Source organism: Chiloscyllium punctatum, chromosome 41 (assembly GCF_047496795.1).
Source record: "Chiloscyllium punctatum isolate Juve2018m chromosome 41, sChiPun1.3, whole genome shotgun sequence".
In the NCBI taxonomy this organism is placed as follows: domain Eukaryota; kingdom Metazoa; phylum Chordata; class Chondrichthyes; order Orectolobiformes; family Hemiscylliidae; genus Chiloscyllium; species Chiloscyllium punctatum.
In genome coordinates this window covers 27,179,800-27,203,389 of record NC_092779.1, presented here as the reverse complement: position 1 = coordinate 27,203,389, position 23,590 = coordinate 27,179,800, and the positions used below count along the sequence as shown (strand labels likewise).

The following is a 23,590-nucleotide window of genomic DNA, read 5'->3' as shown; positions in this document are numbered from 1 at the left end:
ACTAAATGCTGCCTTCACTATCCTATCTACCTGTGATTCCGCTTTCAAGGAACTATGAACTGTACTCCCAGGTCTCTTTGTTCAGCAACACTTCCCAAGACCTTACGATTTAGTGTTTTAGTCCTGCCCTGTTTTGCCTTTCTAAAACGCAGCACTTCACATTTATTAAAATTAAGCGCCATCTGCCACACCATGGCCCATTGGCCCATCGGATCAAGATCCCATTGTACTCTGAGATAGCCTTATTTGCTCTCAATACACCACAATTTTGGTGTTATCTGCAAACCTACTAACTATAGTCCTATGTTCACATCAATATTGTTTATGTAAATGATAAAAAACAGTGGACCCAACACTAATCCTTGTGTCACACCACTGGTCACAGGCCTCCAGTCTAAACAGCAACCCTGCACCATCACCCTCTGTCTCCTATCTTCATATCCAAAAGGCTAATTCTCCCTGTACTCCACGTGATCTAACCTTGCTAACCAGTCCAACATGAGGAACCTTGTCAAATACCTTACTGAAATACCTATACATCATGTCCACCACTCTGTCCTCATCAATCCTCTTTGTTATAGAGTCAGAGAGATGTATAACATGGAAACAGACCCTTCGGTCCAACCTGTCCATGCCGACCAGATATCCCAACCCAGTCTAGTCCCACCTGCCAGCACCCGGCCCATATCTCTCCAAATCCTTCCTGTTCATATACCCATCCAAAAGCCTCTTAAATATTGCAATTGTACCAGCCTCCACCACTCCCTCTGGCAGCTCATTCCATACACGTACCACCCTCTGCGTGAAAAAGTTGCCCCTTAGGTCTCTTTTTACCTTTCCCCTCTCACCCTAAACCTATGTCCTCTAGTTCTGGACTCCCTGACCTCAGGGAAAAGACTTTGTCTATTTATCCTATCCATACCCCTCATAATTTTATAAACCTCTATAAAGTCACCCCTCAGCCACCGACACTCCAGGGAAAACTGCCCCAGCCTGTTCAGCGTCTCCCTGTAGCTCAGATCCTCCAACCCTGGCAACATCCTTGTAAATCTTTTCTGAACCCTTTCAAGTTTCACAACATCTTTCCGATAGGAAGGAGGCCAGAATTGCACGCAATATTCCAACAGTGGCCTAACCAATGTCCTGTACAGCTACAACATGACCTCCCAACTCCTGTACTCAACACTCTGACCAATAATGGAAAGCATACCAAATGCCGCCTTCACTATCCTATCTACCTGAGACTCCACTTTCAAGGAGCTATGAACCTGCACTCCATGGTCTCTTTGTTCAGCAACATTCCCTAGGACCTTACCATTAAGTGTGTAAGTCCTGCTAACATTTGCTTTCCCAAAATGCAGCACCTCGCATTTATCTGAACTAAATTCCATCTGCCACTTCTCAGCCCATTGGCCCATCTGGTCAAGATCCTGTTGTAATCTGGGGTAACCCTCTTTGTTGTCCACTACACCTCCAATTTTGGTGTCATCTGCAAACTTACTAACTGTACCTTATGTTCGCATCCAAATCATTTATGTAAATGACAAAAAGTAGAGGACCCAGCACCGATCCTGTGGCACTCCACTGGTCACAGGCCTCCAGTTTGAAAAACAACCCTCCACCACCACCCTCTGTCTTCTACCTTTGAGCCAGTTCTGCATCCAAATGGCTAGTTCTCCCTGTATTCCATGAGATCGAACCTTGCTAATCAGTCTCCCATGGGGAACCTTGTCAAACGCCTTACTGAAGTCCATATAGATCACATCTACTGCTCTGCCCTCATCAATCCTCTTTTGTTACTTCTTCAACAAGTTCAATCAAGTTTGTGAGACATGATTTCCCACGCACAAAGCCATGTTGACTATCCCTAATCAGCCCTTGCCTTTCCAAATATATGTACATCCTGTCCCTCAGGATTCCCTCCCACAACTTGCCCACCACCGAGGTCAGGCTCACAGGTCTATAGTTCCCTGACTTGTCTTTACCGCCCTCCTTAAACAGTGGCACCTGTTTGCCAACTTCCAATCTTCCGGCACCTCACCTGTGACTATCGATGATACAAATATCTCAGCAAGAGGCCCAGCAATCACTTCTCTAGCTTCCCACAGAGTTCTCGGGTACACCTGATCAGGTCCTGGGGATTTATCCACCTTTAACCATTTCAAGACATCCAGCACTTCCTCCTCTGTAATCTGGATAACTCAAATCAGTTAGTGAGACATGATTTCCCATACACAAAGCCAAGTTGACTCCCCCTAATCAGTCCATGCCTATCCAACTACATGTAAATCCTGATTCTCTCCAACAATCTGCCCCGCACTGATGTCAGGCTTGGCAGTGTATAGAACATAGAACAATACAGCACAGAACAGGCCCTTCGGCCCACGATGTTGTGCCGAACTTCTAACCTAGATTAAGCACCCATCCATGTACCTATCCAAATGTCGCTTAAAGGTCGCCAATGATTCTGACTCTACCACTCCCACCCTGGCTTTTCCTTACAAACTTTTCTTAAATAGTGGCACCACGTTTGCCAACCTCCAGTCTAGCGGTGCCTCACCTGTGACTATCAATGATACAAATATCTCAGTAAGGAGCCCAGCAATCACTTCCCCAGCTTCCCACAGAGTTCTAGGGTACGCCTGATCAGGTCCTTGGGGATTTATCCACCTTTGTGTTTCAAGACATCTAGCACTTCATCCTTTGTAATATGGATATTTTTCAAGATGTCACCATCTATTTCCCACTTTCTGTATTTTCCTTGTCTTTCTCCACAGTAAACAGTGATGCAAAAATACTCATTTAGTATTTCGCCTATCTTCTGTGGCTCCACACATAGACTGCCTTGCTGATCTTTGAGGGACCCTATTTTCTCCCTAGTTACCCTTTGTCCTTAATGTATTTATAAAATCTCTTTGGATTGTCCTTAACACTATTTGCCAAAGCTATCTCATGTCCCCTTTTTGACCTCCTAATTTCCCTCTTAATTGATATTCCTACTGCCTTTATACTCTTCTTAGGATCCACTCGATCTCTGTTGTCTATACCTGACATATGCTTCCTTCTTTTTCTTGACCAAACCCTCAATTTCTCTAGTCATCTAGTATTCCCTGTACCTACCAGCCTTTCCTTTCACTATACTTTCTCTGGACTCTCATTATCTCATTTTTGAAGGCTTCCTATTTTCCAGCCATCCCTTTACCTGTGAACATCAACTCCGCCTAATCCAGTCAAAATTGGGCTTCCTCCAATTTAGAACTTGAACTTTTAGATCAGGTCCATTCTTTTCCATCACTATTTTAAAATTGATAGAATTATGGTTGCTGGCCCCAAAATGCTCCCCCAATAACACCTCAGTCACCTGCCCTTCCTTATTTCCCAAGATTCGTTCAAGTTTTGCACTTTTTCTAGCAAATATATTCACATACTGAATCAGAAAGTTTTCTTGTATACACTTAACAAATTCTTTTCCATCTAAACCCTCAATACTATGGCAGTCCCAGTCTATGTTTGGAAAGTTAAAATCCCCTACCATAACCACCCTATTATTCTTACAGATAGCCGAGATCTCCTTACAAGTTTGTTTCTCAATTTCCCTCTGACTATTAGGGGGTCTATAGTACAATCCCAATAAGATAATCATCCCTTTCTTATTTCTCAGTTCCACCAAATAACTTCCCTGGATGTATTCCCAGGAATATCCTCCCTCAGCACAGCTGTAATGCTATCCTTTATCAAAAACGCCACTCCCCCTCCTCTCTTGTCCCTTTTTCTAACCCTCAGATAGCATTTGCAACCTGGAATATTAAGTTGCCAGTCCTGTCCGTCCTGAGCCACATCTCTGTAATTGCTATGATATCCCAGTCCCAAGTTCCTAACCATGCACTGAATTCACCTGCCTTCCCTGGTAGGCCTCGTGCATTGAAATAAATGCAATTTAATTTATCTCCTTCTCTGCTGTGTTCCTGCCTGCCCTGACTGTTTGACTTGCTCCCTTTCCCAAATGTACCAGTCCCAGACTGATCTCTTTCCTCACTATCTCCTTGGCCCCCATCCCCACCTTACTAGTTTAAATCTTCCCAAGCAGCTCTGGCTAATCTCTCTACCAGTATATTACTACCCTTCCAATTCAGGTTTAATCCGTCCATCCTTATACAGGTCACTTCTACCCCAGAAGAGATTCCAATGATTCAATAATGTGAACCCTTCTCCCTTGCATCAGCTCCTTAGCCACTCATTCAGCTGTTCTATCCTCCTATTCCTACCCTCACTAACTCATAACACTGGGAGTAATCCAGATATTACTACTCAAAGACTTCCTTTTTAAATTCCTGCCTAACTACTTGTATTTTCCCTTCAGAATCCCAAGATTTTTCCTTCCTATGTCATTAGTTTCGATGTGTGCAACGACTTCCTGCTCTCCCTCTGGGGAGAAGTTAGCAAAGAGTACAATAGGTGGATGGGGGTGGGGATGAAGGTGATAGGTCAGAGAAGAGGGTGGAGCAGATAGGTGGGAAGGAAGATTGGCAGGTAGGACAGGTCATGAGGACAGTGTTGAGCTGGAGGATTGGAAGTGGGGTAAGATTGGGGGGGGGGGGGGGGGGGAGGGGAATTAATCAATCGTTTGGAACCTAACGGATCCTTTGTTACAGTAGAGCCCACCTTGGAACCAGAAACTTTGCTGTTTCTATTACATTCTCCTGAGTCCATCACCCCCTACATTTTGCAAAACGGCATACATGCTTGAGTTGGGGATAGCCTGCAGGTTTCCTGCACTACCTGCCTCCCTATCCTACCTTTCAAGGCAGGAACTCTCATCCTGACTGTATCTGCCATTTCTCTTCTTTCCTATAACTGCCATCCATCACACCCCCTAGCTCCTATAAATTCCTCATTGCCTCTAACTGCCGCCCCAACTAATCCACGTGATCTGATAGGAATCATACTGCAGATATAATCATTGGTAATATGGAAATTCTCCGTAATCTCCCACATCCAACAGGGAGAGCACATCACTCTACTAAAGGCCATATTTGCATGTTAGCAAACTACAGAAAACAGCACTGTCTTACTGCTCGAAAAAACACTGCTACAGGCTAACTTAGTACCTCTGATTAATATCTTTATATGATCTTTTCTTTAGTTTTGGTGATGTTGAGAGAGAGGCTGTTTTCATTGCATCACATCACCAAGCCCTCTATCTCCTTTCTGTAATCTGACTCACTGTGAGGTACCTGTCCTTCTAGGGTGGTGTCATCTACAAATTTGTAGATGGCACTCATTCGGAATTTGGCAGCACAATCATGGATATACAGGGAGTACAGTAGGGGACTAAGGACAATCGTTGGGGGCCTCCAGTGTTGACTGTCATCGTGGAGGAGGTGCAGTTGTCTATCTTTATTTTTGTAGTCCTGTGGGTCAGAAAGCAGATGATCTAGCTGCAGAGGGCAGAACCAGTAGATTCCACATGAAATGTTATTGTAAAAGAATGAGCTCATGGCATAAGAGGGTGTCATACTATGATGTGCAAAAGATTGGCTGGTTGGCTGGCAGAAAACCAAGAGGATGCATAAATGGTTTGTTTTCATATTGGTAGGCAGTGACAATGGTGTCCTGCAGGGGCCTGACTGAGCTGTTAATCATTTACAATTTACATCCATTACTTAGATGAGATTGAAGACATAATAGCTACATTTGCACGTGACACAAAAACAGGTAAAGCGGTATTTTGCGAAAATGGCATTACAAAGATGCTGACTGATGTAGATAGGCAAGTGAGTGTGCAAAGGTCTGACCGATGGAGCATAAAGTGGAAAACGTGACATTGTTCTTTTCATTCTTCCTGCCAAAGTGAACAGTATCATTTAAACAGAGACTGACTGTAGGATTCTGAGGTGCAGAAGGATTTGGTGTTCCAATCTCAGAAAATTAGCATGGAGGTGCAGCAAGTGATTGAGAAGGCTAATGAAATGTTATCTTTTATTTTGAGAGGAATTGAACATAAAAGTAAGGATGTCAGGGCTCATCTCAATGACTGTGCAGATTTGTCTCCTTATTTAAGGAAGGATGTAAATGCATTGGAGGTGGTTCAGCGGAGTTTTCCTAGATTGATAGCTAAATGAGGAGGTTGTCAAATGAGGTTAGCTAGAGTTCTTTTCGAAGGAGTTCAGGGACGTGAGTGGTTATTTGACAGATGTTGAGATGGTGAAGGGCATAGTAAAGGCTCTAGTGTATGAATTCAAGATTTCCTAAGATTAAAGTCTGAAATAGGCCAGTGAACCATGTGGCTATATTGGTGCTAGCTCTTTAAGTGGAACTGTCTGCTTATTCTTCTTACCCTTGGAATCTGTACATTTTTTATTCTGCTATTTACACATCATTATCCAAATTTCTTAAACACATCACTGTATTTACTTCAAACAATTTGTAATAAAGCATCCATGTTCCAGTTATATAAAAAGATGCACTATATCATTCCCCCATGTTTGAGTAATTATCTTGAATCACTGTCATATTATAACTGATTCATTAAGCAATGAAAATAATCTTTAATTGTTTGACACAAATAGAAACAGAAGGTGCTGGTAAATTTCAGCAAGTCTGGCAGCATCTGTGAAGAGAAATCAGAGTGAATGTTTCGGGTCCGGTGACCCTTCCTCAGAACAGACCCTTTCCGGATCTGAGGAAGGGGCACTGGACCCGAAATGTTAACTCTGTTTTCTCTTCACAGATGCTGCCAGACCTACTGAGCTTTTCCACCAAGGTCTGTTTCTGGTTCTGATTTACAGCGTCCACAGTTCTTTTGGTTTTCATCGTTTGTCATCTTGCATCCTTTCATATCCTGAAAATCCTCCAGTATGTGTCCAATAAAGATTTCTGATACAGGTTTTTAAAAAATCAATTTAATTTGTTAAACCATGTTTCAAATAAATTCCTGTTCGTTCCCTAATTGTCCTCTAATTTCTTGTCTTAACTCTTTCCCCCAATTTCAACAATGTGTAATTTTTTTCCATCCTCTAGCCCTTTGAAACAAATTCTGTACTTGATGTACCTGAACTTAGGAGTAGTTGATTAGGTAATGGCCAATATAGAAGGAACTTCTCACTGCATCTAACCTATTCTGTACTTAATACAGGAGAATTTCACCAGAGTAGTGTAATAGAACCTTTGGTTTGTATCTAAAGGCTAGTTAATTTGACCCCAAAAATATCAAATGTTGTGAATAGATTCTAAAATGAAAGGTGCTTTAAGGAGTTTCTCAAGCAGCTAGTGGCTAAGCTTTGAATTGCACTGCCTGAGAGTACAGTGAAGGCAAGCTCACCTGAGGGAGGCAAGAGAGAAGTGGATTCCAATCGGGAAAGAATGAATGTGCAGGGATATGGAGAAGAGCAGTGGAGTCGCTCATTTGGAGAGCCAGCACAGATATGACTGGCCTAATGGTCACCTGTGTTGTTCTGTAAGGATTCTGTGGCCCAAGACACACATTGACTTAATTGTCCAGCACTTGCTATAGAATGAGCTAAGGTAATTTCATCCTGATTATGCCTATGACATCAAAATGAAGTGCAAATACCTATATCACCCTTTTGACAAGAGTCACTCCCCTTGTCCAATTTGAAACCAGGTGGTCAGGACACCAATGAAGTTGATAGTTAATGGTCTTTGGTTTACTTGCATGACTTGTAAATATATCGCTGTTCTTTTAGTGTCACGTGGTCAGAGTCCTGCAACTTCCTTCCAAACGGTACTCTGGATCTACCTACTGTAAATCGACTGCAGCCATTCAAGCAGGGAGTTTATCACCACCTTTTCAGAGGCAGCTAGAGACAGGCAATAAATGCTAGCAATGTCCACAACCCATGATTGAATTAAAAAAAAACATATTCTGCGTAATGTTTGAGATATAAATGGTGAAAACAAAACACTTTTGCGGTTTCTGCATTAGATGTCAGAACTCTCTGAAATATGTTTAATTAATTTTATGTTTTGTTCCTTCATCAGGTTTTCCTGTCACTTCTGTAAATGGAACAACTTGTTCAAGTAAACAGGGGCTGTGACTGAATTCCCAAAGGCGAGGAGATACTTAAAAGAGTACGATGATCGTTGCTGCTTCCTTAGACTGTTGAATAGGAAAACTTATCTTACAGTTCTTTATCAATGATGGCTACAGATTCAATGATGCCACAATATTCATCTCCTTCAGGGTGTTGTTTTGAAATCCTCATGGATTGACTATATTGCCATTTGGATATGGTGTGCCACACACTCTCATATATTTTATACATATATAATATATATTATATATAATATATATGAAGGACATGTGCAGAGATAAAAAAGTTTTTCTTTATGTATACAACCAATGTTTAATTTTATGGTAATTAGTTTGTGACTTTCGACCTTTTTTGATTTGAAAGCACACACTGATTAATTTGTTCTTGTTATTAATTGTTTTCTACATATTTCTTTTGCACTGTAACTGTGCAGCCGTAGCCATTTCTGAGAGATGTGTGATGGCTCAGCATTTGATGTTTTATCTGAAAATCTGGGATAGGGTGGTTAAAACCCTGTGATGTAACTGGAACCCTCAGCCTAATACATTCATACATCCACACATCACACACACACACATCTCACACACACACACACACACATCCATAAACAGTGATATTCCAGTCTAGTTGTAAGGTGACACATGGAAAAGCAGATTTCAACCTGGATGAATTTTAGCCCTGTCTTTAATCGGCACTTTGCACACCATCTATACAGAAGTGTTGTCATTGTGGACCAGGTACCTTCATCCGGATCAGGCTGTGATTAAGGACAACTGGAATGAGCAAGCCTGAAGAAGTTTATTAAGTGAGCTTGCAAGGACTGAGTGATCTGTGAATTAACATTCATCCTTTGGGACCAGACTTTGGATTCAGTCCAGAATGATAAGATTGACTCTCCTCTTTACACTGGCATTCTGGATCTGGTATATAGACCAATTTGCTGGAAGGGTTCTTGACACGGCTTCTAATGAGCGTGAGTTTGCAATACAATATTGACTGCATTCCAGCACACTTGCTTATAGAAGGATCCTGCAGGAAATGCTAATATCTCATTAGTATAAGAAGGGATCACTCTTCCGTGGTTGGAGTTTGGGCACATTATTGGAGAATCTACTTCTTGACATTGGAAGAACTCGATGCTAACTGAGAGTGCCAAAAGCAGGAAGATGTTTCATCATTCTCCATCCATTAGCCAAAAAGGAAAAAAAAAATCAAAGGTGCACTTGCGTATATGGCAAAATCTTCCCTTGTTATCTGGGAACCACAAAGTCTGCACAGTAAACAAATGTCTGAACTGGGTAATTGTTAGCAACTGATACTGTTGCAAGAAACCTTGTAAACTTAGCTCTGCCTTTAGGGGTGACTATGTCTCCACCTCTGAGAGGAAGATGAGATATTATCACAAATAAATCAACATTAAAAAAATCAATAAATCGACTATATTTAAAAAAAATATTATTTTTGTGGCTGTTTTGAGAAAAGTGGAAATACAAAGATGACGGGGTCTTTTTTCCACAGAAAGTCGGAGGCTGAGGAGTGACTTTAGCGTTTGAGAAAATTGTGAGGGGCATGGATAGGGTGTACAAAGTTTAAAAAAAAATCACACGACACCGGATTATAATCCAACCGTCTGATGAAGGAGCAGCGCTTCAAAAGCTAGTGCTTCCAATTTAACCTGTTGGACTATAACCTGGTGTTGTGTGATTTGAAACTTGTACACCCCAGTCCAACACCAGCATCTCCAAATCATGTATAGGGTGAACCGTCAAGGTCTTTTCCCTGTGATGGGGGAGACCAAACTAGAGGTATAGATTTAAGGTGAGAGGGGAGAAATTTAAAAAAGACCTAAAGGGCAACTTTTTCACACCGCGGGTGATGCGTGTATGGAACAAGTTGCCAGAGGAAATGGTGGAAGTGGGTACAATTACAACATTTAAAAGACATCTGGATGAGTATATGAATAGGTGGTAGGGTTTAGAGGGATATGGGCTAAATGCTGGCAAAGGGGTCTCTGCTAGATTAGGATATCTGGTCGGCATTGAAGAGTTTCCGTGCTGTATAACTCTATGACTATGAATGAGAGAATTTTAGAGGAATTTGGTGGTTTTTGTGGTTCTTAAACCTTGATTGTGTTTCCAGAAAATGACCAAGCTCAAAACTAAGAGCAAAACAATCAGCAAAATGTACTTCACTGCCAAGCACATGCTTTCTAGTCAAGCTAATAAACAAAGCACTCACATTTGCATAGCACCTTTCATAACCTCAAGTCATTCCTAAATCACTTAAAGCTTATGAACCACTTTAAAAATCCAGCTTTATAATGTAGGAAAACACAGTTGTTAACTTGGACAACAATGTCACATAGACCATGAGAAAGTTTTATTTTATTTGGATGTTGGTTGGGATATGAGTCTTAACTGGGTGTCTCTGGAAACCCCCTCTGTTATTCTGAATAACATGAGATATTCTATATCCACTAGAATGAGTAGGCAGGACCACAGTTTTAATATCTAAAGGAGAGTGCTGCATCTGTGTTAGCCTGGAGTTTCTGCTCGGCTCTTTGGAGTATGACCTTTTGACTCAAAGAGTACTAGACTGAAAAGGAAAAATATTCAGGACTAAAAGGGAAAAGGAGCAGGACTGGCTGGATGGCTCTTTTGAAAAGCTGATGAAATTAAAGGCAACCTCCTATACTTAGCATCTCATGACTCCCACGTCCAGCTCACAGATTAGTCTTTGGTTGTTCCTAACTTGTTTTGATCCAACAAATGTTGCACAATTGATGTTTACATCGACCCAAGTACAAGTTGTCTTTGCATTCAGGTCAGGAGGAAATAATATAACCCACAGAAGTTCTCACCATTAACCTATTGAAGTAACCATCACAGTAACACAGCAAAAAATATTATTTCTGTGTTCTGCCAGGGATGAATAAAGTCAAAATTATTGTGCTCAATAATCCTTTTCTGTCAATGACAATGCCTAAAACCAGCACAAATTGTGGAGTACAAACACATCAGTTTGTTGCCAGTGTTCAATTTGTATGCCTCTCTGACTTTGTCTTTTTTCAGTCATTAAGAAAATACCATGGATTGGTTCCATAAATTCCACTGAGTGGGGGGTCATTGAGATAATTTTTGCCCTTTTCAACAACACATTTGTGAAAGCTTGAGACAATAATGTGATTGATAATTAGCTACACGTATTGCTATCCTAGAGCACGAATTTTACAATCACTTATAAAACAGTCCCATGTGCTAGCAACTCCTGGCAATCATGATGATTCTTTAAGGTAGCTGTTAAACTGATCAGAGATCAATACCGAGCAGACAGTATAGATTACTGGTCTTGAACTGAAGCAGGCTATGATTAATTACAAACAGATCTTTACCTCCAACCAGAAGGCACTCTAAGGTCAGACTGCTTCCATGAATGCTTGAAGAAGTAAGTCTTGCACCCATACAAAGCTCTAATGATCTCACAAATCCCAAAGTATTTAACAGTCATTTAAGTACTTCTGAAATATGATCATTATGAAATGTAGGAAACAACAGTCAATTTTTCATATAGAAACATCCCACAGACAGCAATTAAATAAAAATATCTTATCTCTTTTTGATTAAATTATATATGAACCCTTCCCTGCTCTTTGAATTAGTACCAGAGAGGTAAAACTGGCAATGATTTAACATCCCATCCACAGATAATACATGATCAATGATACACACCCTTCACTAAGTGATATAAACCCCTTTACTTCTGCTCTGGGAGTGTCAGACTATATTGTATATCCAGTCTCTAGAGATGCACTTGAACAAATCACCCTATGATTTAAAGGTGAGAAAGTTATGAAGGTGTCCCCATGCTGCTGCAAACCGTCACTGCTCCGATAATGGCCTAGATGATGATGCGTTTGTCTTTCATAAGATGACTGGCATCGTTTGGTGGAATCCAGTTATCCTTCAGGCTGGAACAGTAACAGCAGATCATTATTCATTTGCAACTTTTCTCATTGATCAAACCCTGATAGAAATTCATGTCCTAAACGCTTATTGTATGCAGTCATGGCAAGACCATATAGTCACTGATGTTCTATTGATTCCCAGAACAATGAGATCATTAAAGTTTCTGCTTCTGTACTAGATCCAACTACTGTTATAATTATAAATCAGAGGTTACAGGTTTGGCCAAATTGCAGTCCTCTGCCAACCTGGCTCTGGTTAGCCTTTCCTCTGTGGACTGGTGTATGGAGAAAGGCTTGCAAGTGTCCTCCCTCTGGTATCAAGGTGCAGTGGTTTGAAACACCTCTCTCACTGACTAATCAAACTGACCCAGCCTCAGAAAACAAAAATGCATCATATCTAGGGTGTAGGTTTGCTCGCTGAGCTGTAGGTTTGATATCCACACGTTTCATTACCTGGCTAGGTAACATCTTCAGTGGTGACCTCCAAGTGAAGTGAAGCTGTTGACTCCTGCTTTCTATTTATATGTTTGTTCTGGATGGGGTTCCTGGGGTTTGTGGTGATGTCATTTCCTGTTCATTTTCTGAGGAGTTGATAGATGGTATCTAGATCTATGTGTTTGTTTATGGCATTATGGATGGAGTGGCAGGCCTCTAGGAATTCTCTGGTATGTCTTTGCTTAGCCTGTCCCAGGATAGCTGTATTGTCCCAGTCAAAATGGTGGGCTTTTATAATCCGTGTGTAGGGCTATGAGGGAGCCACCATTTCGACTGGGACAACACATCTATCCTGGGACAGGCTAAGCAAAGACATGCCAGAGAATTCCTAGAGGCCTGGCACTCCAACCACATAAACAAACACAGATCTAGATACCATCTATCAACCCCTCAGAAAACGAACAGGAAATGACATCACCAGGAACCCCATCCAGGACAAACATATAAATAGAAAGCAGGAGACAACAGCTTCGCTTCACTTGGAGGTCACCACTGATGGTGTTACCTAGCCAGGTAATGAAACGTCTGGATATCAAACCTACAGCTCAGCGAGCAAACCTACACCCTAAACCTCAACCTGAGCTACAAACCTTGCAAAACCATCATATCGTTATGAGATATGCAAACCATTCAGAATATTCTGGAGCTGTGAGGAATTGAAGATTGACCTTCTGGTCACTAACTGTCAGCAACCAAGGAGAAAATCATATTCTTAAAGATTTTGAGTTTTCTTTTGAGTTTTCTTTGAAATTTTCCTTCATCTCTTGTTAATATGTTAGAAGTGGGACAGAGCAAAGAAGGCTGTTTGACCAATGGTCAAGAATCAGAGTTGAAAAGTGTGGTGCTGGAAAAGCACAGCAGGTCAGGCAGCATCAGAGGAGCAGGAGAGTCGATGTTTTGGGCATAAGCCCTTCATCAGGAATCTAATGGTCAAGAACCACCCAGTTGAATAGGGAAGTCTGGGCACTGATGATGGGCATCGCAGGTGACCAGTGGTGAGAAAATGGCAGTTGTTCATGCCACCCAGAAAATGCCAACCAGAACTGGTGATCTTGCATTATGCTGTATACGCTTTCAGTTATCTGGTGCTGAGCTTGTCACTTGAGGTTTGTGCATGGCTGACAGATAATATTTTTGGCAGGTGGAATCTGGTAGTTCTCATGCATTCAGCCGATTTAAAATCCCTCATGGCAAGAAACTTGTTTTTGAACCACTTTTGGAAATTCACTTCCAGACTTGTTCAATTTGCCTCTTTACTAGTAATGTGATTGAAATTTGTTCCAGCATAAGGCTTACACATTTGCCATGATGGTCAGCGAAAGGACAGAAATTCATAACCTTTGAACCCAACTTCCTGAGTCCCATTTCTTCGTACTTCCATCATTTAATAATTCCCAGTGTTTTTTAATAAATTGCTTTCAAAGGCTAAAAGACATTCAGTTGTTACAATAGAGTGTAACACCAGCTTTCAAAATCATTTGCATATGAATGTTACACCATCGTTCCTTGATAAAACAGGAAAGAGAAATATATCATGTAGGAGTGCTCACAATCTAATCATCCTGAACTCTTATAATGGATTAGTTTGCAAAGGCTTACTTCATACAGATCTGAAGGTCTCAGCCTTTGCCATTTACCCTGATGGGAGCAAGATGAAAAAGACCAAGGTTTGTTCAGTTCAATATGTACTATGTACACTCATCATAATGGAGTTATTAACTAATCATGGTAATTAATGTCAACAAGAGATCCAGGATTTATTAAGAAAAAGATCAACTTCCAGTGGTGGAGGAATTTGGAAAATTAGGTCCAAAATCACCACCTTCCTCCAAAACGTTTGTCATGTCATTAACATTCATATGCCATGCCAATGTATTATTTTCTGAAAAGAATGTAGTTTCATACTGATCCCTGTATGGGGAGAGTGTGAAGCAGTGAATTGTTAATACTGCACCATCTCACTGGCATACCGAAACCAGGCACACGGTCTGTCTATATTGAATTAGCTGATCTCAGCTGGAGTGGTAAGGAGGACGCTACAGTGACCGTTGAGCACTTCCTAATTTCATTGCAATATTCCAGGCTATGGTCAAGATATCAGGATGATGCACCATTACATAGCTTATGAGGTGGGTTAACTTATAAAGATAGTTGATAGTGTACTGACCAGGACTGGTGCCTGATGGTGGGTCTCTATAACTTGAAGCGAAGGGAAAGCAAACTGATTAAATAATGTAAAATGGCCAGCCGTCTGTTCTTATAATCTAACTGTCATAAATGTTCAGTACCGAGTAGATGCTAACTGATAAATAGAAGTAGAGATGGGTGTTTTTGCCTTACCAGATTTCATTTATGGTGGTGTTTTCTCTGAGTGGCTGAAGGAGGTATGTGGCTCCATGGGTTGTTATCTTGTTTTGAATCAACCTGCAAAATATTTATTACATTCCTAGTGATTTTCCAGTGTCTATACACCTGTATGTATGGATATAATATGTAAAATATCATTCCCTACAAATGGTACCACTGCAAAGCTAGTTGTTCATCTTCTAGTAGCTATTACAGGGTCTGTTCTTACAAGAAAATAAAGTAAATGTGAAAGGGCAGGCTGGGCTGCATTGAAATGGAATTGGAGGATATGGATATACCAGCACCACATGGGCTGTACCGAATAAAGAAGATGGCCCACCACCACCTTTTCAAAGGCACTTTAGGATGTGCAGCAAATCACACTATGTGAAAGATTAAAAGAAATATGAGATAGAAATATCAGAGTAAAACATAAGTGATTCAAACTTGTATTATCTGCAAGAAGATCAGTCAAAGGATTGAGAACCTGCTGACTGCACAGGAAATCTTCATTTTAGTTGAATACACAGGCATGTGATGTGGGATGTACATAGTTTGTGTAAATGGTGAGGCTCGATGTTCTTCAGATGTGATTAGATTAGATTTCCTACAGCGTGGAAACAGGCCCTTCGGCCCAACCAGTCCACACTAACCCTCCGAAGAGCAACCCACCCAGACCCATTTCCCTCTGACTAATGCACCTAACACACTATGGGCAATTTAGCATGGCCAATTCACCTGCCCTGCACATCTTTGGACTGTGGGAGGAAACTGGAGCACCTGGAGGAGACCCACACAGACACAGGGAGAATGTGCAAACTCCACACAGACAGTTGCCCGAGGCTGGAATCGAACCTGGGACCCTGGTGCTGTGAGGCAGCAGTACTAACCACTGAGTTCAGGTTCCATTTCACTGTTGTAGAAGAAACATTGATCCATCTCAGTGAGAAAATCTCTTCTATTAGCATAGCCTCCCGAGTGCAGGTATGGGAGGTGTCATGAGCAGCGATAAGGCCCTTCGCTGTAGGCTGGACAGGAACACCCTTTCTTGCTGTGCTGTTCTATGTTCATTTCCAGGAACGTTACATTTTTGAATTCCTTTTATGGATGTGGACATTGCCTGGCTAAGCCAGGATTTGTCCTTGAGAAGGTGGTGGTGAGCTGCACTTCTTGAACTGCTAGGTCCATATTGTCAGGGAGGGAAATGTAACATGTTAGCCTATTCACAATGCGATTCAAATCTGGATTTTTAAAATTCATTTGTGGGATATGGGCATTGTTGGCTGGCCGGCATTTATTACCCGCCTCTAGTTACCCTTGAGAAGGTGGTGATGAACTGCCTTCTTCAATCGCTGTGGGTTGACCCACAATGCCATAACGGAGGGGATTCCTGGATTTTGACTCAGTGACAGTGATGGAATACTGATACACAACAGGAGGGTGTACGATGTGGCAGCATCTGCTGCCCTTGTCCTTTCATGTTGTAGAGATAACAGCTTTGGGAAGTGCGATGAAAGGGAGCTTGGTGAGTAGCACATGGTACGCAGGATACTAACTCTTGGCATTGTGCAATGGTGGTCGAGTGCATGAATGTTTAAGGCAGTGTGTGGACTGCTGATCAAATAACCTGCATTCTCTTGGATGATGTCAAACTTCTTGTATGACGCTTGAGCTGCACTCATCCAGGCAAATGAAGCTCTCCATGATGTTCCTGACTTGTGGTCTGTAAATGGACAAAGTCAGAAGTCACACGACACCAGGTTATAGCCCAACAGGTTTATTTGAAATCACAAGCTTTCAGAGCACTGCTGTTTCCTCAGGTGAAGTCAAATAAACCTATTGGACTATAATCTGGTGTTGTGTGATTTCTGACTTTGTTCACCATAGTCCAACACCAATACCTCCACATCATTGTAGATGGACAGGCTTGGGAAATCAAGAGGTCAGGCACTTGCTGAAGAACTGACCTGCTCTTACAGTCACAGTATTTCTATATATGTACAGTTATGTTTCTGGCAAATGATAACCTCCAAAATATTAGTAGTGGTAATGGTGATGCACTGACAGTCAAGGGGAGTGATTTAAAAATGGCCAATATCTGGCATGTGTGGTGTGAATGTAATGTGCACTTTTCAGTCCAAGCCTGGGTGTTCCCTGGATCTACATGTTGTTATGGACTAGCCCAGACCACTCAAAACATTCTTGAGCAGGCAACCAGACCATAACTTTTGCAATTTGTTTCGCTAAGCGTACAGTGAAAGTTACCCGGAGTAAGCTGGCTAGATTGACCACAAAGGTTTAACATAATGAAATACAAAGAACAAAGAACCCTTACAAAACTCAGTCTATCCAAACTAGACTTAATTATGTTGTTCCGAATATACACACCAGTCCCAACAAGCAAACCCCCTTAAAGACCAGTAAAAAAAATAGAATAGATGCTTACAGGTTGAAGTTAGAAGGGTAGAAAGAGAGAGAGCCTGTTCACACAGTCCACTGCTAAATTTCCAACTAGTTCTTTACTGAACTGCTCAGCTAGAGAGCTGACCACTCCCCTTTCATTACACAAGTCATTTGAGCTATAGGGAGTGGTTGAATAGGCTAGGGCTGTTTTCCCTGGAGTGTTGAAGGCTGGGGGGTCACCTTATAGAGGTTTATAAAATCCTGAGGGGCATGGATAGGATAAATAGACAAGGTCTTTTCCCTGGGGTTGGGGAGTCCAGTACTAGAGGGCATAGGTTTAGGATGAGAGGGGAAAGATATAAAAGAGACCCAAGAGGCAACTTTTTCCACTCAGAGGGTGGTACGTGCATGGAATGAGCTGCCAGAGGAAGTGGTGGAGGCTGGTACAATTGCAACATTTAAAAGACGTATGGAAGGGTATATGAATAGGATGGGTTTGGAGGGATATGGGTTGGGTGCTGGCAGGTGCAACCAGAGTGGGTTTGTATATCTGGTCGGCATGAACAAGTTGGACCGAAGGGTTTGTTTCCATACTGTACATCTCTATGACTCTATGAGGTCACTTCTAAAACATGACCACTTTGGCCTGACGTCTCATCTGTTTAAATGTAAACAAAAAGGCCTCTCAATACCCTTTAATCTCTGTACCAAATCAGTCTAATCAGCACCAGGAGATGTTTAGAACCCCTCTGAGAAAAATCAAGGACACAGTATCCTTGAGAAAAGGAACAGCTATTTAATAAAAGGGGCCAGCATTGTGACAATATTAACACCGATGTCTTCAGTATCTGAGGAATTATCATTGGTACTGAATAGTGTGCAATAAATGGCAAATATTTCAAAGTCTGATCTTACAATGGAAGGAAGGTCATTCATGAAGCAGCTGAAAACGTTTGCATGTCGAATGTTACACTGTGGAACTTCTACAGCAATATCCAGAGGCTGGGGTGATTTGCCTCCACCTTTCTTTGTGCTAAGTATAACTCCAAATAGTGAAGACATTTCCCCCTTGTATTCCTATTGACTTCAGTTTTACAAATGCTCCACCATGCTACACTTGGTTAAGACCGTAAGATATTGGAGCAGATTTAGGCCATTCAGCCCACTGAATGCATTGACCACTCGATCATGGCTGATGTGTCTCAAGCCAATTTGTCTGCCTTCGCCCCATGAACCTTGATCCACTTACCAATGAAGAATCTTTCCATCTCCATCTTAAATACATTCAATGACTTGGCTTCCACAGCCTTCTGCAGATTCCACAGATTCACTGCCCTCTGGCTGAAGAAATTCTTCCTCATCACAATTCAAAAGGTTCATCCCTTCACTCTGAGGCTGTGCACCTCCACACCCCCCCCCCCCCCCCCCCCCCCCCCTCCCCAGGTCCTAGTCTATCCTACTAGTGGAAATATCTTTTCCATGCTCACTCTATCCAGGCTTCTCAATATTCTGTAGAGATCTCCTCTCATCCTTCTGAACTCCATCCTCACCCACTCCATATATGACAAGCCCTTCATCCCCAAGATCATTTTTGTAAACCTCCTCTGGACCCCCTCCAGCATAGCTTTCCTTAGATACGGGGTCCAAAACTGCTCACAATATTCCAAATTCAGCCTGACCAGAGCCTTATACATCCTTTGCAGAACATCTCTGCTCTTATTTTCTAGCCCTCTTGATATGAATGCTAATCTTGCATTTGCCCTACTGACTGCTAACTGAATCTGTACATTAGCCTTAAGGGAATCCTGAACTAGAACTCCAAAGTCCCTTTGCGCTTCAGATTTCTGAAGCTTTCGCTGTTTAGAAAATAGTCTATGCCTCTGTTCTTCTGATGAAAGTACGTAACCTCACACTTGCCCACGTAGCATTTCTGCCAGATAGAATATAATCTTGATGTCAGCTTCATTTGTTCAGCTCCTTTGTCCGTGTTTGTGCAGGGCTGTAGAGATGCCTGGAGTCAAGTGACTTTGGCAGATCCCAAACTGAGCATCGGTGAGCAGGTTATTATTTTGTTAGTACTGTCACTTGCACTAATGTTTTCAGCTGCTTCATGAATGACTTTCCTTGCATTGTAAGGTCAGACTTTGAAATGTTTGCCACTTATCGCACACTGTTCAGTACCAATGGTAACTCTTCAGATACTGAAGACATCTGTGTTAACATGTAGATCCAGGAAACACACAGGCTTGACTGAAAAGTGCAAGTAACCTTCACAGCACACATGTGCCAGATAGTGGCGATTTCTAAATCACTCCCCTTTACTGTCAGTGCATCACCATTAGCGCTCCTAATATTCTTGATCACTTTGGCGATAAAGAATAGGCTAATGGGCAGGTAGATAGTTGGATTAGATTTGTCTTGTTCTTTGCGGCAGAACATATCTGGGAAATGTTCCCATTGTATGGTAGATGGTTTAGCTATACTGGAACAGGTTAGCTGGAATGGGGTTGGTTCTGGAGCACAGGTCATGGTACTGCTACTTTTTTTTTAATCAGGGCCCATTGCCTTTGTTGTCTTTTGTGCCTTCAACTATTTCCTGGTGTATCATGGAGAGGATTGATTTGTCTAGCTGGCTAACTGCTTCAGGGCAACTCAACTTTACAGAAGAGAACCTGAATCAGACAGATGTAAAGAATTAACACATATTTCAGGCCTGGGTAGCGGTCTTCTCTTGTTTGTCCTTACTGACATGGAAGGTGACACACCTTGAGCCAAACATCTGTGTACACTTCCAATCCGCCATTTTGGAAACCTAGCTACCAGAGAAATAGTTGATACTTGGACCAAATTCTAGGATGGCATTAGCATCAAGCTAACAAAGGGATGGATAATGTAATAAGCACCTGATTTTTTTAATGGTTAGAGTTAATGAGAATGTAAGAACTCATGATAACAAAAAGGATGCAAAATTATCTTCAAGCTCATGTGATTATGACTTCAACAGCAGTTTCTAAAGTGCCAACATGTTCTTTTGTAAGGGGATGATTACCTGAGTACGCCAAACGATAAATGAGCAAGAGTGGGATTTGAAACAGAAAAGACTGGGAACACTGAGCAGGATTAGCAGTATTCAAGAAATTCCAGCAACCAATGCTCTAAACTGTTAGTCCTCCTTTAAGACCAGGAGACAATACAGATGCACAGTATTTAAAATGCAGCATAACAAAGAGCAAGGGGGGACAGAGGGGAGGAAAGAGCCATGCTCATGGGACAAGAAAGGCTTGTGAAGTCTTGTAATTGAGGGAAAGGAAGTAACTAAATGGCAGGCAAAGTGTCAGCAGGAAGTCTGACAAGAGAAGTCAAAGTAAGCACATGTGCCAGATACAGATTGTCTGTGAGAGATCGTTAGAAAGAAAGGTGTGGAGAAACCAGCAAAATGGGGAAGATGGATGGTCCTACACATCCAGTAGAAGTAGGGTGAAAGGTAGGTACTGTCATGGCAAGGTGCTACCTCTCACTTAGTTTCCAGTCTGGGACATTCGCTGTCTAGTGCAAATCTAACAGTGGGATAAGTTTATGGAATTCATCTGCAATAAGAGGCACTGGGCTGGGCGGTTAGAGGAACCTCGATTATCCGGCATTCGATTATCCGGCAAGATCGCAAGGTCCAGATGCTTGGCTAAAATATGTTATCCAGCATTCGATTAATCAAAAAAAAACTCCCCGCCTGTGTCCTTCTGCTAATCAAGGGTCCTCTGTACTCTGTTGTGACATTCAATTATTCACAAAACCAGTCGCGCCAAGATTGCCAGGGAGAACTGCTATTTAAATATCACAGCGAGCAATGGAGGAGCACAAGATATGAGTGCTACACCTTCTGTTCCTCTGGGTTACAGTTGATACTGCAACTGAACCAAGGACTGGGTTCAGCAGTTGAGAGAATGTGTTACCATTTGAATCGTTTGAACACAATGGGAGAGAAGTGGAGCAGAGCTGAATGGAACAAGAATGGGTTTAGAATATGCTGTACTGCCCTATTTCTGTGATATTTAAGTACAGATGTTCCTCTTGCTTCCCAGCTTCAGGCTAAGTCAAACTCCACTGTTTGTTTCTTCAAATGTTACTGTACAGAACCCAACTGCTTCAGAGACCTTATTTATGTATATGAAAATATTTTTATGAATAAAGTATATTTTTGAAATGAAAAGGTTTCCCAGCTTCAGGCTAGGTACCTGCTGCTAATTAAAGTTTTGAACTTGGAAAGAAAACTTACATTCTTGCCACTCAACAGAATGCTCAAGTCTACCTCTTCAGTCACCTATTCTTAAGAGTTCCTGAACTTCTGACTATAACCCGGCTCCTCTCAGTGCACTTTGTGAAGCACCTTAGAGTATTTAAAGGTATGTAATTGCAAGTGTTTGAAAGGTCTAAAGGACATCCTTAAAATCACTGAGCGAGCACCTATAGTCTTCCAGGGTGCCTTTGAGCTCAGAGTGCAAGTATTTTCCAATGTCAGAAAAAGTCTGCAGGCCAGCAGTAAGGAAATGCCATTTTCATTCTGCATGGATGGTTGAGCTGTCAACTTACATTGGAAGAAAGCTGGAACTAAACAAGATGTCATTGCGCACAGTTTCAGGAATTAAGCAACCAAAAGCAAAAATCCCTTACAGTGATTTTTATGACAGCTTCAACCCATGGCATCAGTCCTGTGATGTGACAAGAGTCTAAGATCTCATTTCAGAGGCATAGTATTAAATATTACCATAACTTTTCCAGAGATGTGTTAACTCTTAGCATTTCACCAAAGCTTTCAGCTGATGCATCATCTAAATCATTTTGAGTCAACCTGCAAAACACAGAACGTCAATACCGTAAATTCAACATTTGTATTTCTGATCAGAATCTCCCTGCATGATAATTCCAGGTTCATAAACCTCATATCCAATTTATGATAATTGTTCAAATACATGGATCATTATTAATCCAGAGCATTCATCACTTTAAACAGAATAATATTATTAATACATTTCTTTAAATTTGATATATACTTATAGCCTTCTGTTCAAGTTGACATATGCCATTATATTGAATGTGGATTAAGGTTAAGTTCTGAACTTGAACATAGTTCTTGCATTTGCAGTAATGTAATAGTCCTTAGTAAAAGAGAAACTGTAAATTAAAATGCATATATTGTACCCTAAGTCATAGAGATGTATTGCATGGAAACAGACCTTTTGGTCAACTTTAAAATGCCTCCTTTTTTTACTTTACTCAAGTTCTGCATATTCTTAAATATCAAATCAAGGTTTCATGCAAAATCCATAATTATGATGAGAAAATCTTATGAACATCTGACTTTTATCCAAGAATTTCAGATGAAATGAGCAGAAAAGTCATTTTTTTGCTTGTTGATTTTTTAAAAAATTAGTTTTTGCTCTGTGATTCCTTCCATTTTCAACCATCAATAAACATTCTGAGCAAGTGAGTAAATGCCAGTTAGTACCAGAGTATTTTTAGTGAGCTGTTCTTGCAGAGTGCCTTCGCCAGATGTTTGCTGCCCTCTGATGAGATCTGGTTTGCTGCGAGGCTGGGAAAATATGAAAACAAATGATTTATTTTCTTTTCTAGTGAATTCAGGCCCTGACCAGTCTTAGAACTCCATAGAGAAGCAAAAGTTTTCATTGGCATTTTGCCCATTCCCTTTCAGCATTCCAATAGACTGTTGCCTCTGACATTGTGGACCAGTCCTTTCTTTGCAAGAGCAGGAATTATAACCCCTTCCCTTCCCTTCCCACCATCCAGGTCCTCAACACTCTACAAGGTAAAATCGCAATTTATGTGTACTTCTCTGAATGTGGTGTCACGGATTTACTGGTTGCTATGCAATCTCCCATACACAGAGGAGACAAAAATCAGATTGGACCTGCTTTGTGGAACACCGCCACATCCACAAGCGTGACACTGAACTTGTAGTCTTTTAAACCTCTTCTTTGATCTTGTTCTATCTTCAACTCCTACACTGACAGCGTGTTATCTTTCAAATGGGCACATTTACTGCCTTTCAAACTTTGGTTATCATCTGAAACTGTTGACCGCATTGTCTTCATTTGTTTCAGATGGCAGCTGCTTCCAGTGTTTCCCATTTACACTTCTACCAGACTCACTATTACTTGTCTCATCATCATCTCTTTAAGACTTCTTTGTCCTTCTTTTTGCCTTCCTTTTTGTTCTATTGACTCTCTCCTACTTTCCATGCCCCTGTACCTGCTTAAAACCTGTTTCATCTTTCACTTTTAACATTATGGGCAAAAGGCCTCTGGCCTGAAAT

General features: G+C 41.4%; 2 protein-coding genes across 2 annotated transcripts in view; one reads left to right on the top strand and one right to left on the bottom strand.

The window, feature by feature from the left end:
• znrf2b (zinc and ring finger 2b) overlaps positions 1–9,507 on the top strand; it is a 207,283-nt gene extending 197,776 nt beyond the window's left edge. Inside the window, exon 5 of the mRNA XM_072560612.1 lies at positions 8,002–9,507. The gene's annotated coding sequence lies outside the window, so the exon portion shown is untranslated. The remainder of the gene's footprint in view (positions 1–8,001) is intronic.
• Positions 9,508–10,370: 863 nt separating this feature from the next.
• LOC140464948 (nucleotide-binding oligomerization domain-containing protein 1-like) overlaps positions 10,371–23,590 on the bottom strand; it is a 34,510-nt gene continuing 21,290 nt past the window's right edge. Inside the window, exons 7-10 of the mRNA XM_072560611.1 lie at positions 22,766–22,849; positions 22,025–22,108; positions 14,854–14,937; positions 10,371–12,021 (exon numbers count right to left, since the gene is read on the bottom strand). Coding sequence (XP_072416712.1) covers positions 11,952–12,021; positions 14,854–14,937; positions 22,025–22,108; positions 22,766–22,849 — 322 coding nt within the window. The 3' untranslated portion in view covers positions 10,371–11,951. The remainder of the gene's footprint in view (positions 12,022–14,853; positions 14,938–22,024; positions 22,109–22,765; positions 22,850–23,590) is intronic.